This window comes from Coenobita brevimanus, chromosome 58, assembly GCF_032717465.1.
Source record: "Coenobita brevimanus isolate Jiangsu-jjx chromosome 58, ASM3271746v2, whole genome shotgun sequence".
NCBI classification, from domain to species: domain Eukaryota; kingdom Metazoa; phylum Arthropoda; class Malacostraca; order Decapoda; family Coenobitidae; genus Coenobita; species Coenobita brevimanus.
This window is the reverse complement of record NC_137011.1, coordinates 1,827,314-1,845,429: the sequence shown is the minus strand read 5'-3', so window position 1 is coordinate 1,845,429 and position 18,116 is coordinate 1,827,314. Positions and strand designations below refer to the sequence as shown.

The 18,116-nt window shown below is 38.9% G+C and overlaps 2 protein-coding genes across 5 annotated transcripts; both read right to left on the bottom strand.

Moving 5' to 3' along the window:
* Positions 1 to 199: 199 nt before the first annotated feature.
* LOC145402536 (uncharacterized) lies at positions 200 to 10,006 on the bottom strand. The gene is made up of 4 exons (XM_080274532.1): positions 9,940 to 10,006; positions 6,822 to 7,420; positions 4,892 to 5,032; positions 200 to 3,995 (listed from the first exon to the last, which is right to left on the bottom strand). The coding sequence occupies exons 1-3, from the start codon at positions 9,958 to 9,960 to the stop codon at positions 4,930 to 4,932; spliced, it is 723 nt and encodes a 240-aa protein (XP_080130658.1). The 5' UTR covers positions 9,961 to 10,006; the 3' UTR covers positions 200 to 3,995; positions 4,892 to 4,929.
* A 2,398-nt stretch (positions 10,007 to 12,404) lies between these two features.
* LOC145402534 (uncharacterized) lies at positions 12,405 to 18,097 on the bottom strand. 4 transcript variants are annotated; one of them, XR_013897816.1, is made up of 4 exons: positions 18,003 to 18,091; positions 16,129 to 16,652; positions 14,678 to 14,787; positions 12,405 to 13,035 (listed from the first exon to the last, which is right to left on the bottom strand). XR_013897816.1 is itself a non-coding variant. In XM_080274529.1 (4 exons), the coding sequence occupies exons 1-4, from the start codon at positions 18,027 to 18,029 to the stop codon at positions 13,020 to 13,022; spliced, it is 684 nt and encodes a 227-aa protein (XP_080130655.1). In that variant the 5' UTR covers positions 18,030 to 18,097; the 3' UTR covers positions 12,405 to 13,019. The 4 variants fall into 4 exon arrangements, 3 of the variants coding, with proteins under 3 accessions (XP_080130655.1, XP_080130654.1, XP_080130656.1); XM_080274529.1 differs by having other exon boundaries at positions 14,678 to 14,812; positions 18,021 to 18,097; XM_080274528.1 differs by having other exon boundaries at positions 14,678 to 14,812.
* Positions 18,098 to 18,116: the final 19 nt, after the last annotated feature.

The following is an 18,116-nucleotide window of genomic DNA, read 5'->3' as shown; positions in this document are numbered from 1 at the left end:
CATGAAATGTTCCTGTCTATTACTGTATTAAAACAAAAAAAATAATGGTTTCATATAAAATTAACAGATCAAACACATCACCTTACCACTGGTGTCATACTTTCCTCTTTTCTTCCTCACAGTACACAATGCTCAAGAGGAGACCGAAGTTCATGTCACATAATGCCACCAAAGAAGGCTGGTCATCTACCCTTCCATATACTGCACTACAGTAGCTTACCCTGAGGCCCCTACACCTTGAAGGGAGTAATTAGAGATTACTTATCATTCTTTAACCAATCTCAATCAGGACAGAAAATGTTTATCTTCACAAATAAATAAAAGCATGTTGGTATTAAGAATATTTATTAATCCTTACAGCTACAGTACCACATTATATGAGCTTATGCTCAGTAATCCTCACATTAGTCTTGTGTATTTTCCTGAAGGTAAACCTTGTACAATTTTCATGTTTCTTATATTAGACAATTTCAAAGAGACACTTAATTTTTAAGTTGTAAAGGCTCATGCTGAACTAAATGATCTGCTGCTAATGTAATTCCATAACACTTAAGAACTGAAACTGATGATAGTTTGGAACAAGGTGAAAAGTGGCATTACTTGATTGTACAGTACAAAACCTCATATCAAAACAGACTTCAAAACATCCAAAACCATATAACACTATTTACTGAAGCTATTTAATACCTGACATTATATCCTTTTTAGATTTTTTTTTTTCTGCTTGGAGACCCATCAGAAACAACCTCATCAAACCTTTCAGCATAAACATTCTACTTATTATTTAATTCTTCACGTCCCAAATTATTTTAACTGATTTCTAAAATTTAGTTCTTGCAATCTCCAAACAATTATATTCAGCTTAGGGAAGATATTCTGAATGCAAGGGGTACCAACTTACCTAGCCCCGGGCTCCTACACTCCTCATGGGGCAATGTAGGATTAGATGATGGATGGATGGATAATTTCCTTTTCACCATTAGAGATTCATTCAAAGTTGAATAAGAGCATCTGATTGTAGCTAGAGTAATGCCTTCAACCCAATGACATACAGTAATCCCCGTACTATCCGGACGCCCACTTTCCGGACACCCCACTTACCAGACATTGTGGGTCTGGACCTTCGGAACCCAAAAATGGTCAATAAAAGAAAAAAATCACCCCAAAAATCCTATTTTTCCCACCCGTAATTTGAAATTGCCGTGTGGCGCCGAACAGCTGTTTACACCACGGCCCCTTCACCCCTTCCTTCCTCCCCCCTCCCCTGTCAGTGTTGCCATTTGGTATTTTTCATTACCAAATGTGGGCCAACTTGGTAATGAATCAATATAATGCATTACCAAACAGATTTTTCACATGTATGAGGATACAAAGGATGGAGATGGTGGATTGTTTGCTCTCTCTGATTAATCTGCTAGCCTACACAGCATGAAAATAATCAACATGTGTTAATTATAAGGAGAGTGATTACATGTATTTCCACTTGTATATATAATTAGTGAAGAATAAATGCTAGCTTTATGAATTTGGTAATGAAAAGTTAAATTTGGCAATGAAAATTGAGGAGTTTGGTAATGTGGCCATTGAGATTGGCAACTCTGTTTCAACGTCATCAACAATTACTGCCTAACTCCGATCACAAGTAGATGATTTTCGCAATGGAAGCCACATGCGCTTGTTTTTTGTGAATAAACAGTGAATAAACTGCAATACCTCGCCACTAGACCAAATGGGAATTTACAATGTAATGCAGTGTTAAGAAATTAGAATTTAGAGTGCAAAGGATTAACTGTGGAGTGCAAATTGGCGGTTGAAACTGGCGTGGCACAGTTTAGAATAATCTGCAGTGTTAAACAATTATAACTCACAGTGCAAAGAATTAAGTGCAGCACAACACTGGATTACTGTACGTGCTTCAAGAGCATTTTCACCACTGCCAAAGCCTTAGAGAAGGCAGCCACAGATGTGCTGTAAGTACCCTGGCTGAGGTACAGTCACTTCTAATTCCTCATTCCTTGGTTCCTTTTCATTTTTTTCATGCTTTATGTCCATTATTGGTGTGAATAGGGTCTTAAATAGGTTTAAATAGGTCCTATGCATGTCCAGGTAGGGAGTTATTTGGGTGGCTTTCAAAGTTAGGCTGGATTAGGGTCCTTAAGTACAAGTCCAGGAGGCTGGGGCCCACTTTCCGGGCATGCCTTTGGCTCTATTACGTCGGATAGTAGAGGGATTACTGTACTTTTCATTTTATTTTTCCCACCTACAGACAGTTTTATTCAGTTTGTACGTCCTGTGCTGGATGGGTTTGATATGGCCTTCATTTATTCCTTTCCTAAAGGGTCTCCAAAAGGTAAATAAAATCAGGATATAACATTAATACACATACATACTACATCATCTAATCCTGTGTTGCCTCATGAGGAGCATAGGAGCCCATGGCTAGGCAAGTTGGTCCTGACATTTAAGATGAGAGTGACCAGCCTCACTCGTCCCAGAGTGGCATTACGTGAGCAATAAACCCCAACCACCCCTTGGATATAAACTGACACAGGCTCAATCCGGTTGGACAGCCTTAATTACCCATTGAACCACCAGACACCACAAATTGGTTATGTGGTTACCACTTGAGCGTAGTAACAACAAAACAATAAAGTATCACCAAACTGATGGAGTTAAAATGAAAAATGTATCTTTAAAGTTAAGTAAACAGACTGCCCCATTAGCTATTATGGTTGGCAACTTATGAACTTCAATTTCACAAAGCATTTTTCATCTTCTTCCTACCATCCATTTCCCCCCCTCCTCCCCTAGTTTAAGTGAGATTTGTCATAGAGAAGAGGTTAAAGAAGTATATATATGACCCCTCCATCTTGAAGAATATAAAAATGTACAAAAAACATGAAAGAAAATAACTGCAGTACATTAGCTGACCCATGCTGGGTTCCTAAGCTTAGTCTGAAGCTAGCAAGAACAAAATAAAAAGTACATCATCATTATCAAGGAGTTAAGGGCAACGGAGAAAATGCACAAATCCTAAGTAAACCCTCCCACATACCAGCTGTAACTAACCAATTAATACCACCACTGCTGCTACAACTGCCTACTACTTTTTAGGAAAACAAAATATTTTTATATATTTTTCTATTACTAGTGTGACAAACATACACCAGATTTCCATTCAGTAACAGACAAACAATACTGCTAGCCTATGACCAAGAATGATCTCACTTGGTCTAACATTCATAACATCCCTTTTTACCAATTCACTCACCCTCTGACACTTTTATTCATTATCTTTGTATTCCACTTAACTTCCTTATTAACTTTTTATCATACACAGTACTTCCTTCATCTAAACACTACTTTCCCTATTTGCTCACCTTCTTCTTGTCTGTATGATATCAATCAGGGAAGAGACAGGGCTGTAGTCTAGGTAGTACAGGAGGTTTCATACCTTCTCCTCCCTAACAATTTATTTTGCCTATTACAACAAACATTTGGTGACTTGTTTGGGCAAGAACACCCTGCAGTCATACTATAGAACTGATCCTATGATGTTGTGATGCTACAGAACGTGGTGAAAGATTTTTTTTTGATCGATCTGATAGAGCCAGGATTCCGTGGGCTAGAATGATGAGTGACTGGAAGCATGGCCCATTGAATTGGGCTGCCTGGACATTGCCACTCCTTACCCTGCCCTGGGGTGGGAAAGGAGGTCTGGATGATGATGATGATGATGATGATGATGATGATGATGATGATTACATTCTCTTGCTTGGTACTTATATCATTTGAATATCAACATGGTTCGCATCAATAACATGCAAAATAACAATGAAATGTCATGAAGAGAATAAATCAATATGGAAGAGATGTTATGAAATTGCAAAGCATCTCTTAGAATACACTCTACTATTTGAACTATGGTATGAGGCTGAGGCTGGGGTTGGTGGCATGGTGTGTCAACCTCCAAACTTGCAAGTGCTGTACCTTCTCTGAAACAAGGAAACACAAGAGGATAATGACATACAAAAATATTCAGCATGCAATACCATGGTAAATACTGTCATCATCAGAAACTATTCGTGTACTGTAGGTTGGTTTTAATATGCACTGTATCTACAAGGCTTTGAGTAGGATGTTATAATTCAGAAACTGAGATGACTAGGGAATGATTGTGAGACAAGAACAGAACCTTTTTTGCCTACTTGATACAGTGTTGTTTTTCTCTCAGGCTGTAATGTTTATTTGTAAGCCACAGTATCTTAGAATAGAATTCTGTGAAAACTCTTACCCGTAAGTAACTGAACACCCTGCTTTATCTTCTGGAAGTTGATGGGTTACAGAATCTGGCAGGGTTTTGTGCCAACTTCCAAAATCAGCTAATTACTGAACTGTGCTTCCTAAGAGTTGTTGGGAAAAAAAAAAATCACATATACAATAAAACTAACAAAGCAAGACTCTCAGCATGGTCTCTGACCTTAATACCACCTTCCAGTTGTCTAGATGGCACACTGCATCCTAAAAGAATTCTGGATAACCATTGTCTGGATACTTAATCACACACATCAAAAATTAAAATGAAAAATCAATCATAAATCTCATTGCATATAAGAAATGTGCCAGTCATACTCATAATTTGGCTTAATCAAATGCAATATCCAAAGTCCATAAAATCTTCCCAACTCTATCAGACAGCCTAGGGAGAATGGGACGGGCCTGGTGAGTGAAAGAGGAGTGGGAAGGAAAGTGATAACCTGTGGCTAAATTTCCTGTCTAAGTGTAATAACAAAGTGGTTAGTTATCAAGTCTGTATCCACATTTTATTCTTAAGCTAATATCTCCCTGGGGTGATAATGACCATACAGAGGCAATGGTATTTACTACTTACCAATTATAACTAATAAGAGGTATGTGTCTTCATCCATATTACTCCTTGATTACAAACTTTTTATTCTCTGGCATCTTCCTCATTTTGTTGATCAACTTGCACTTTTGAGCGTTACTACTACAGCACACACGAAAAGTTTTCCTGTAATGAAAGGCTAGGTTAGCCAACTCAGTATTATATATATAAACATATATATAAACACACACACACACACACATATATATATATATATATATATATATATATATATTTTATAATTTGTTCTGGCAACTAACAAATTATAATAATAAAGGAGAGCTCACATTCTATTCTGGCTACTGCCCAATGACAGATTCTAATTGTCACATGAAAAGGAGGAAGAGTCAGCATAACAGACAATGTGTTGTAGAAAATGCAAATAAACACAGTGCATCAATACATCATAAACTAACAAGAATTAGGGTATTATTAAGAAAACTTATATGAAATGGATATTTATGTACTGTCAGCTAAAAAAAAAAAAAAAAAAAAAAAAAAAAAAAAAAAAAAGAGAGAGAGAGAGAGAGAGAGAGAGAGAGAGAGAGAGAGAGAGAGAGAGAGAACAAAAAATCCTCCAAGGAAAAGTGGTGTTTACCGGTATATTTTCTATCTATCTAGCTATTGCCAGACACCTTAATCCCTTATACGGGGTGACCACAAACAAATTGCCTTCACGTCACCCTGTCCCCTGCCATTTCACTGCCCTGCTCCCAACTCACACTCCCTTCTCTCATATACCTCTACACTCCATCCCTCCATCTCATCCTTGGCCTTCCCCTCTGTGTGTACTGAGATGGTATGGTCGTGTGGGGAGAATGGATACCAACCGAGTGGTGAAAAAGGTACATCTGAGCAAATTTGAAGGAGGGAGGAGGTGAAGCAGGCCAAGGAGAAGGTAGAGGGATATGGAGGATGAGTGTGTGAGGAAGAGAGGTATGGAAGCCGGTTAGGCTAGGGGACTGACAAGAGATCGAGCTGGCTAGATAACATTGTGAGAAGTGCATGATCGGCGATTTGGCACTTCTTTTTATCGTGACAGCATTTGGATTACTCTATCGGATATGTTTATGTGAAGCTAAAGAATGTGGTGAAAGTTCATTGGCGTATCAGATACAGCATGGATTCCAGGGGCTCGAATGATGAATGATTGGAAGCATGCCCCACTGGACTGGGCAAACTTGGGCTGTCTGGACACTGCTACTCCTCACCCTGCCCTAGGGTGGGAAAGGAGGTCCTGAAGATGATGAGGATGATTTTAAGTACAGTACACAGTAATGACAAATTACATATTCTACTCTGATCCTTTCTCTCAATTACAGTATCCACTGTATGGAAAACATGATGTTACGAACACATCATCTTCATCATCATCCGGACCTCTTTTCCCACCCTAGAGCAGGGTTAGGAGCAGCAACGTCCAGACAAGTTACGTCTGCCCAATTCAATGGGCCACGCTTCCATTCTCTCATCATTCAAGCCCACGGAATCCTGGCTTCCTCTGACAGGCCAAAAAACTTTCACCACGTTCTGTAGCTTTACACATAAAACATCTCCAATATATAATAAGGATTTTCTGTACACTAATAAACTTTTTATCATCACTGACATTTTTTCCTGCCTAAGAATGAGGTATGGTACGTAACAGAAAACAAACTAGGATTAAGTACAAAAGCATGAGAACTAGCAACAACATGCCCAGTGAAATGGGCCAGACACTCATTTGCAAGTCACTGAAACTACAAGAATGCTAGTATACCTCACAGGCTAAACCACCTGTACAAAGCTGGGGGCAATTTGTCTTTATAACAGCACTTTACACACTGCTATGAGATAAAAGACAAAATTTTCAAAGCTGCTAAACAATAATATGAAAAACTAGCTAGAATCACAGAAGAATATGTAATTCACTTACTTGGAATTATTGACAGTCATAGCAGAGGATAAAACCTTCAACACTTTCTTAACAACAGGATCCTTCAGTGAGATGAAATGGGAATCAAACTTCACGATGAACTTGGTGGGACAGACCACATTCTCAGAAGCACTTAATTTCCGTGCCTTCTTCAGTACAAGCCTTTTTGAACTGTCCAAACGCCTGTTCTTCTTTTTCTTTTTAGGGGAATGTTTTGCTTCAGCAAGTGTGGGTGTTCCTGATGCCTCTACCTTGGTTGCTGATGATCTGTTATCTCCCTGTAATTTATTCTTGGGTCCTTTTGGAATCTTTTCCTTTTCAGGGGTTTTGGATGCCACTGCAGCTTTGGGAGTGCGACGTGCTTGTGCTGGTGTGGGTTTTCCTGCTGGTGAGGTTACTGCCTGTACCTTGGCTGCTGGTGAGGTGGCATCATCCTGCAACTTCCTCTTGGATCCCTTTGGGGTCTTGGATACATTGGCAGCCTTGGGAGTTGCCACCTTCGTCTGATCCACAGACCCTGGGCTCTTGCCTGCACCCTTATTCTTCTTTTTTACTGATCTGGGAGTTTTGCCTGGAGTCTGATTTGCCTTTGGAGTTCCCTAAAACAAAGACGCATACTTTAGTAAAAACATGGAATTTTTTTGTGTCAGTATGAAGTAGTGGTGGGTGGGGGCATTCACCATCCACTCACTTGATGTAGTGCTGCTTTGGGTGTCTACCCTTTCCTCTCCTCCATTCTTCTTTCCTTCCATCCTCTTCTGTCTTTCCTTCATTCTTTCCTCATCCTTCTGCCTAAGGGTGACTTTACACTCCCATTTCTGTCTTCCTTCTGCCTGTGGGTGATTCTACACTGAGTGACCTGCCAAATCATTGACTATACACCAGGAAACCATTTACTATGCAGGGTGGCAACCATATACTGTAACCAAATTTTGGCACCTGGTGGCTTAATGGGTAATTATGGCACTCCAATCGGATTGAAATGGTGAAAGTTTATATCCAAGGGATGGTTGGGGTTTACTGCTCATGTAATGCCACTCAGGGATGAGTGAGGCTGGTCACTCTCATCTTAAATGTCAGGACAACTTGCTTAGCCCCGGGCTCCTATGCTCCTCATGGGGCAACATAGGATTGGATGATGAAAAATGAATGAGAAGTGCCTAGATCTAAGTATATAAGCTGTTGTCAAGTGAATAAACATTTGCTGTGTGAAAAATGGGAAATAGATGGAAGATCAAAAGCAAACTAGTGAACCTGGAAAGTGTACTACATAAATCAAAAGTTAACAAAATGTATTACCAAACACAGGTGACAAGGAAAGTGTGTGTATGTTTAGCAGGACTGACCATACAAGCAATAAACACTTTCTCATTCTTGCAGAAAAGAGGGGTATGGTATTAAATCAGCTGCACAGAAGCAACATGTTAACAGCCAGCTGAAAACTAATCTGAGACCACCATTTCAACACCCATACCAGGGAGACTTAGGTGGACTCTACATGAGCCACAGTTATTGGTGGTATGGACTGGATTGGCTGTAAACAATGGATTACGGTGGCATATGCATGGAGTGGCCTTATGCTGGAAGTTATAGTACCGCTCAATGCGAATAAGCCAAGTGCCCTTTTAGCTGCCAAGCTGAAAGTATCCACAGGTTATCTCAAGTATTGTGCCATTTAACAACAACACTGTATGACATACACGTGTCAGGAGGACAGCTGGATGTCTTATCGACCTATAGGTAACTATAGGTCGATATATTGTATAAATACAGTATATACTGTATAAATAAATATATAGATGTATGTTACAGACAGATTGCAAAATCAGTCATTTCATGAATTAAGGTTAGTTTAGTTTAGGTGTATTTAGGTCAGGTTGGTCTCGGATAAGGTTAGGTTGGGTTAGGTTAATTTTGGCTATATAGAGAAGGGAACGGTAACTTCCAGCACGTCACGCCGTGCACACAACAAAGGTACTTCCTGTGAACCTTGCCCAGTGAGCGAAATTCTAGAAAGGCATGGTAATTATCAAATATAGCTGATACAGGTACTAATGTGAATGTATTAAAGTTGGAAAGTGTTGACTTCAATGGCACTTCCCTTGAGTGTATGAAGTAATTCAGCTATTTTGGTGATAAAGTCAGTGCTGTGAGTGAAGCAGAGGTTACCTCCACTGCCAGAACCAGAAATGGTAGAAAAAAATTCAGACAACTGCACCTCTCCTGACAATGAGGGAGCTCTTGGAATCTTTTAAAACTTTAACGACCATTTATTTTTCTCTATTAACTTTTTTTTCTTTAATGCTCATTACTCTTGGATGTGCCCTATTTTGCCATTTTTTCCCTACCCCAACCATCACAAGTAAACTAAGCATCAACAATCATATCAATGCACATGAAAACCAACATCCCTACCATGACATTAACCCTCTAGACCATCATAAAACCTAACCAAGAAAGCCACTTAAACATTCCATGTGCTTGCCACTGTCATTTCAAGAACATAACCCCAAGAAAGATGCATTAATGAAGTACCACAACCAACGAGAAGCCTTACCTAGCCTAACACATGTCAGGGAAACAAAACACAGATAAAAACAAGAGAGCAACAAAATCACCAAGAAACAATAGTTAACCACTATAAAAGCAATCAGAAAAATACTACAGCCTATGGAATACAAATCTTAACATTAAAAGGTGAATTGGTAGTGTCTTTCTACTACCGGTACCTAAACAACACCGTATATTTGTCACCCATTAAAACAATCATGTATTTTTTTTTTTTTTTTAATTCCTGTGACCTCAACGATTTTGTTTATTTTGGAAAACCATTTGTACTAGTGAGGTTAGAAACATACACCATCAGGCCAACAACTTTTCAACTTTTCTTCTCCCCCTCTCCACATTACATAAGCCTGAATATGTCTTCTGAAGGTTACTTCGCAAGAACTGAATAAAAGGCCAATAAGAAAACTGGAAATTCAACCCAGGGGTCTTTAGATAGTAAAAACTTCATGGTTAGTGAAGGGGTTGGCCAAGACATTCAACAAACTACCACACTAACATAAATCGAAATCATGACGAGCCATCACAGACGATAGAAACGGATTAAGCTCACCACTTTCGTCTTCACAGCCATGATTAATGTACGTTTTTTAAATAGCTCTGCAGCCAGACAGTACGTCGCCGCTTTCCTATCCCACGTGGTGCTACTAAAAGACCACCCGGGAGTTCACGCTCATCCTATGACGTCACGAGCACATTACAACCATTGAATATTTATTGTTGTACAGAATACGAGTACTTATACGACAGAAAGAGGGTGGTGGGTCTTGCCACACACCTAGAAAATTGATGCTATTTATTTATAAGTAGGTTATCTTACAAAATATATGTTTATACCGGATATTTAAAAGTGTATGTTCCTGGTCCATGTTACAGGCCTAGCCATCTGCAAACATTTTTCGCTTATCTACCATATGACCCATTCAGTCGACTGTGAAGTTGAAAAAGAAGTTCCAACCCCTTGTCAAGTTCTTTTTCGCACCATGAAGTATCTCGCTTTGTCTCAAACACACATTTACCACATGCCTTCTCCAATGTTCACTCAAAACATCCTTTCCCCCATCCTATCAACATTCATTCTCCCTGTATGACCATATCATCTAAACGCTCTCTTTCACCCTATTAAAGACTTCCTTGCTCCACATATTTCACATATTGAATTATTATCTATTCTGACATTCACACATTCCTCTGCAATCTCATTTCCACCTTACTCAATTAATTCTCTCAACGTTATCAACTTAGGCTTTTTAATGTGGGCACTAACACATTTCCTCATGCAATCTGCACACTCAGATCTATGTTTAGTACTGTACAGTCTTTTGCATACTAACCAACCACTGTCCTTCAGCCTATATACTGTATTTAGAAACCATGTTTCTTAAGAAATCCCCATGTTGACGATGCCATGGTACAGCTGTTTTTTTATAGGCTGGAACCTGAAAACCAAGTGCCAAACCAGCAACGATTACCCTCTTCCTTAACAGTTGCTGGAAACTGTTGGGGAAAATAGACATCTGTGATACTAAGATCTGCAACACGTGAGGATCTCAGCTTGGACTTTGATCCTGTATTTCCTACCTGAGAATGACGATTGTGTGGCTATAACTGAACATGAAGCCACAATTTCCTATCACAGTAGTACTGTAGTGTACCTCCCAGGGTCAATGGCAGCCACCCATGCTTCTTTCCCATCATAACTCATTACAGCATTCATAAGTTTTCTATCCATATCTTACACGTTAAAGCCTCCCATAATCCTTAAATGCCATACCGGTATATACCTTACATATCTTCTCAAATGCTTCCTCAACTATCTATCTCACTGCAAATATTTGACCCACACAACCCCAGCCACGTCTCAATCCATTCTGTTCATTATTCACAACACTGATATATTCCTTACCTTCTTATCATTACCATTATATATACCTTCCCTGCAACTCAGTACCCATAGCCTATCACAATTACTTCTGCATTAATTTCACCTCACCTTTCATTAAGTACAAATGCAGAATCGCCAGTTCCATTCCTCAGGTACAATTCCACTCAACCAAACTTCCTAGAATGCTGTATTTCAAACACTTGATTCCACTCTCCCCACTATCCTTAACGTACTGACTGTTGAGTACCTACTTTGCATCTGCTTCTTACTTCATTTCCACTTTCCTCACATTTTCACTGTTCTTCCACTCTCCTTTCTACACTTTATACAGTATACAGTAATTTGTGCACTTAACGAGGTCTGTAACTCTACAACATACAACCCTCTGACCCCAGCATCTCTAGTTCTCATGATTACTAAGCGGAATGCAAGGGAAGGCAGACATTGGTTTATTGCAAATATGGACAACTTCAGCCTGCAGTTCATTGGGTTCATGTCCACATGAGCCTGGAGCTTTCAAAGCAGCAACTAAACATAGTACAATACAGTGCTGTTATCCCTACCTTTTCAATCTTTATGTACTAAACAGAAATACAGTACTGTATGACTACCCCATGTTTATCAGTTACACAACAACCTGTCTTTCTCCACTCTGAACTACAAATTCTGCTCACTCAATAAACTATGGACAGGAAAAAAAATGAATCCATCCTCTTCAAGTACTGTGGGAAGAAACTTTACATTTGTCTATCAATTTACTTACCTTTCTCGAGGTCAGGACAACTCCAGTTTTCTATTTCCATTACTTCTACGCAATCTTATTCAGATGGCCTAATTACAGAAACCTGACTGTTCTTAAGTGAATCATTAACCCTTTCACAATCAGCACAACTCTAGATTCTATTCCACAATGATGACTACACAGCTGAGAGTCAGTGGAGCCCCCAAGTATTTTAACCTTCTTTGCACTTGACCCTATCCAACAATGTGCACATGGAGTGAGGGTCAGTAAGGTTATGAGTAGACAGCGAATGCACCTGGCAGAAACAGAAGATGCTAATGTTGCCTCATTACTGGAACCATCTTTAATCATAAACCATTTTTATTGGAGTCCTGGAGGCTTTCAAATGCCTTTTACTTATAAATTTATTCAGCATATTACACCTTTCTGTTCTATGCATTGCTATCACAGTGCCATAAATGATTCAATGGAAGAATTACACCGACATGGGGAAATGTTGTTTACTGACATGACACAACAATTCCCATTCAACTTTGATCCTCATCAGGCATGGAGGGTCAACATCAGGCTGAAAGTGTCGTAACACCCAATCTTATATTGATCCCATCAAGATGTAGGAACTCCCAAGGATATGCTACTGTAGTTAAATACACTTATGGGACCAGCCTATGTCCCTTACTGGAAATCCACTATTATAAAACCTCCTATCACCTCATGGAACTTGAATCTATTCATGGCCCTCATTCCAACTGAGGCATTCTAACCACTACACCACTAGGGGCTGCTGTAACTTTTCAATGGACAAGACTTCCATACAAGAGCATATTTCTTCAAAACTATTGTTCTTATGCATACTATTTATGACTCTCTATTACTGACACAGTTCCAATTAATGAAAAAGATGATATTTTTGTGGCATTTACAACAAGAAATGGCAAGGTAGAGTATCAGAATGCCCCCGAAGCTGACGAGAATCCATGACAGCCACACCAAACTGCTCAACTGGTTACTGCACATTCTCACTGTAGAAAGAAGAGAAAAATTAGGTTGGGGGAAAGAATCTACCATTTCTATGACGCATTCACTGCATGAAGAACAATCAAATTAGTGGTGAAGAGGAATCTATGGCTTATAATGAACACTCTTACTGTAGGAAGAACAGTAAAATTAGGGTGATGGGACTGAATCTGTTGTTTCATCAATTATTGCCCCCCCACCAGCAGCCTCGAGTTAGGCTACTCAGCCCAAGCTCTCGATGCTAGAGAAACCAGTTGCTTTCCTTGTGTGGCAATATGAGAGTAATAAACCCCAACCACTCTTTTGATTTAAACCTTACACTGACTAGAATACATGACAGCCACAACACACTGCTCTCCACACTATTTTGTGAAGAATAATGGCAATGGGATGGAATTACATAGGTAAAATGGTAACAATGTATTCTTTATTTCTCCTTATGGGGGTGAATGGGTCAGCCACTCCACCACAGTCCAGTGAATTAAGGCACTTGAATCTAAGTGATGTCCTTTATACATTTTTCTTGCCATTACTATTGTTGCTTTATTTTTATCTGGTGGAACTGGATCATTCTAAAAACTTGAATACTAAGGTGTGGCAGCATGAAAATTGATGAGTCTTAGATATCAGGTGGTAATGGGTTTACTTGGTTACTATGGTATTCAAATTTATCCTCCAATCTGACTATACCTGGCCATCAACTAAGCTGAAAATGGTTATGGATCTCTGTCTAGTGAAAACAAAACTGTAGGAACTTTTATTAGGCCTACAGCCCTCTCTTACTGCTGGGTTATTAAGGCCATATCTAATCACTCCAGTTCAGAGTCTATCCATGGCTCATGATACGATAATGAGAGAGTGGAATTAAATACTTGGTGAAAATATGCCACAAATCTTGGATGACTGGAAGTGTACCAGTGGAGTGGAAGAAGGCTGGGATTGAGAAGCAACCCAGACTTGAGTATTCTCTGCCCCTCAGCTTTCCTAGGTTAATAATCCCACCCTCCAGGTATCCCTTTGCAACCTTATACATACCTTTCTGAAGGGTAGAATGGTTACTAATGAGACTAGGACTCAGCATTAGTGTGTTACTGCTGACATTCTGGTATCAGTGAAATCTGGACAGTGTCCAACATATAACTTCCTATGCTAGGTTAATGGTTGTAGAATCTATCTATCCATCCATCTATCTATCTATCTATTGCCAGAAGCCTCAATCCTGTAAGGGGTGACCACAAACAAACTGTCTCCATGTCACCCTGTCCAATGTCACTTCACTGCACTGATTCCTGTAAACCTGGAAACCATTTACAATGCTGGGTGGTAACCTTACAACTAACCAACACGTGTTACCTAAGTGACAGCAAGTGGATTGGGAAAGGGTTAGTGCCCTTCCCTGGAAAACAACTAACTAAAAATATGAAAAAGAATGCTGTAGGAATTACTATTTAATTGCCAATAGCAGTGAGGTATGGTATTAATGAACTGGTATACAGAAATACTTTAAGGTGGTATGAACATACTTAAAAGCGTGTGATGACCTTCACTTCTGCCACTTTACAAAACTCTAAATGCTCCTCGCTGTAAATTCATCTTAATTCATCATCATCATCAATAATATACAAAAAAGTACAGTAAAGATCTCACCTAGTCTCCACATTCTTAAGCTTCTTCTCCTTGTACTCCTTAACGTTAAACTCCTTGTGCTGTGCTAGCTTCATCACTGCTTCTCTTAACTCCTTGGCTGCAACCTCATCCTTGCAAGTAACATGTAGGCTGGGGCTAAAATAAGTCTAGGTTAATGCCACAGACATACTACAGTACTTTATATAAAAATTTAACCCCTTCAGCCCACCAGCATCTTCCTAGACTTTTCTCATTATTTCCAGCTTTTTTTAAAATGAGAATATATTTTATTTTTCAAACTGAGGATGCCTGGTATAACCTTTATTAAGCTGTTCTATTTTAGAACTCTTTTGTAAGTTCAGTAAAAGTGTCTGCTAGCAAGGAAAAATGTAAAAGACATCACTGGCTCTGGGGGTTATGGTATGTGATAAATTATACTCTGGAAAGTACTGTAATTTGACAAGAACATTTCTACACTGCAAGGACGCATTTTTCATTTTACTCAAGTTAGGAAGGCCCACTATGAATAAAGATATTGGAGAAGGTGGCATCTATCGCATCTAGTTCATGCGGTTTATCCTAAAGCTGAATAAAACTACTTGGTAGCAATTTAGAATAAAATGATGCTGGAAAATCCTTCCACATGGCAGCATAACTGGGTAGCTCCGCTGCCCAGTTATACAAACATCCCTCATCTTCCTACATAGCTATACCCTGAAAAAAAGTGATGGACTGCAGGAGAAGGGCATCTTCAGCCTGCAGTCCACCACAATCACATTCAGATGAACCTTAGGCCACAACAACCACAACAAGAACAGGAAGTACACCACTGGAATGAAGGAGTTAAAACAGTAATTATAGCCTATGTGCAATGATATGTAGTACAAAGCATTTAATATAAAAAATTACCCATTATATCTATATATTGTACTGCAGATAACTTTTAAGACAAAGGAAATAATAATATTAACATGCATCAAATTCAATTTCAGCCAACATACCGTAACTATCTAACAAAGCATTATAAGTACTGTATATACCAGTACATTACAAAAATTTAAATGATATAGCTACAGCATCACTATAGTCTGCTTACTATAATTTGGCCTAATATTACTCTCTTTGTCTTGTATGCTGAACTGCAGCAACGCATTAACATCAGATTATGGTGCTAGTCACAAATTTCTATAGAAAAGATAATAAATTAGCTGTAGTACTGTATTGTCTTACTATGTCACTAAGCTACAAGTAAATACTGTAAGCTGCAAAAAGACAATAATCTCCACCAAGATAAGATGCATGAGCTATAACATTAGATTATTGTGCTAATCAGAGAGTCCTATGGAAAAGATACTGAGCTGTAGTATCGTCTTACTATGCCACTGAGCCACAAAATATGCTGCAAAAGGACAAAATTTCCACCAAGTTAAGGTGCATGAGCTATAGTAAGAATTAAAACTTTGTAATCTTACCTACAAAGAGATAAAATTTTTGCTTTGGACAAAACCTTCAGCAGTTTCTTGGTGCCAGGATCATTAAACTCGATTGCATTAGCATTGGAGACAACAACAAATGTAGTATCACTGGGAGTATCAGTATTCTTCTCTTGCACCAAATCATTTTTTGTGACAGAGTTTTCCACATTTTTCTTCCTCTTGCCTCCAGACAGTGTGACATCAGCAGTGTTACTGGCATCTCCCTGCAACATCTTATCAGCTGTGTTATTGGTACTGGCATTATTGTCAGCAGTGTTATTGGTACCAGTATCTCCCATCAACATCCTCATCCTTCTTCTATGTTTCCTTATGGTCTTACGGTTTCTATACCCTTCAGCAACTTTGAGAATTGCCTGGCTGTCAATTTTCTGTGATGTGTTAAGGGGCGACTTTGTTTCATCACCAGTCTCCTTCATCTTGTTTAAGGAGTCTGGAGTCTTGCCTTTATTCTTTCTCTTTGTGATGGGAGCTTTAATGCCATTTTCAGTCTTTGGAGCATTCTGAAATATAAGAAAATCACTGCAGTTTTCACACAAGACACCATAGGCTAACTCTTTCAGTCTTAGTACTGTCTTATTCTGCCACTGAGCTACGTGAAATAAGTTAAAAAAGGACAAAAATCTAGCCCAAATTAATGTGAAAAATGCACAGGAGGTGCTGAAGCAATGGCTACAGTTCTAACCATGCATTTGATCTGGCACCTCTGGAACTTAAAAGATCTTCCATGATACAAAATGGTGATATATTTAACCCATCCCACACTGACAGCAACTTAAGTCTCACACACTGTGTTAGTTTCAGCACTGGTATATTCAGTCATTAACACCTACTATGTAGGGTGGGCCAGAAATGATGGACTATGCTTGTACACTGAACACAGTATACTAAACTGCTGTCTGTAGCCATAAGCTTCCTTTCCATCATCAGCATTTGATCAAATATGTACATCAGTGATGCCCTATTTCCAAACTTTCAATTGGAATGATGCGTTAACAGGATCCTTTATTATTTTTTGTAGATCAACATATATAATGGGCTTTTTTAAAATGTTGGTTTCCATAAATGTTCGTAAACAGGGGGTTACATTATTATATGTCATATTGTGCACATCTTATATTTTATGGAAAATGAAATAACTTAATTTAAGCACCAAGCACAGTTTTACTAATCAGTATCATATTTTTAATGGATGTCTCCTGTGATGTATATAAAGATTTGCTATCATGACCATACCTAACTTCACCGTCACATGGTTGGGTGATGATTGCGCCATGATTAATGAATGTTCTTAACACATGATACTGTTTTCGCGCATTTTACATAGTGTTCATTTTAGTTTGCATTAGGTTGGGTAGGTTATAATCATTGGGGGGTCTACGGAGTGCGAAGGACCCAATTAGATTTCAGCGCTTCCAGTTGGGCTTCCACTGCTATTTATGGTTTAAAATTGTATACATTTGGGTTTGTTTTTGAGGTGACATCATATCCACTCAGCTAAACTGGCAGTAAACATGCTATCAGGAGCATTCAGGCAGTTTTCTGCAACATCGCTAAGTAGGTATATTTCCTTTGTTCTCCAACAGTTTTTGATCGAAAATCAAATGTTAATCACTTGAGATGTATCTAATACTAATTTTCCTTGAAGACGTAGGTCTATAAAATAAAAAAAAAAATTGCTCGACTCGGTGCGTAATATTAGTTCATATTTACCGGCATATGTTCTACCAAAGGTTAACCCAAGGTTTAGTGAGAACATGAATCTCACTAGACCTTCGGCTAACCCATATGACAGGCACGAGTTAATGCTATCTCAGATTATAATACAGTGAGCAATGCAGTACCGGACTTACCGCTTTCGTCTTACTCACAGCCACCATTGTCTGTGTTTATGGAACCAAAACTATCGTAACTCAGGCAGGCACTTTCCTTTACGATACTTTACAACTAAGACGAAAATACTGCCT

Bases quoted from the DNA above. Each gene is read 5' to 3' on its own strand.
- LOC145402536 (XM_080274532.1), bottom strand. From the start codon at position 9,960: ATGGCTGTGAAGACGAAAGTG. The intron at 7,421-9,939 runs GTGAGCTTAATC...TCTTTGTTTTAG, and splicing joins TGGCTGTGAAGACGAAAGTG to GGAACTCCAAAGGCAAATCA. The intron at 5,033-6,821 runs GTAAGTGAATTA...CTTTCATTACAG, and splicing joins ATGACTGTCAATAATTCCAA to GAAAACTTTTCGTGTGTGCT.
- LOC145402534 (XM_080274528.1), bottom strand. From the start codon at position 18,029: ATGGTGGCTGTGAGTAAGACGAAAGCG. The intron at 16,653-18,002 runs GTAAGTCCGGTA...CTTATATTTCAG, and splicing joins CTGTGAGTAAGACGAAAGCG to AATGCTCCAAAGACTGAAAA. The intron at 14,813-16,128 runs GTAAGATTACAA...GACTTATTTTAG, and splicing joins AAAATTTTATCTCTTTGTAG to CCCCAGCCTACATGTTACTT.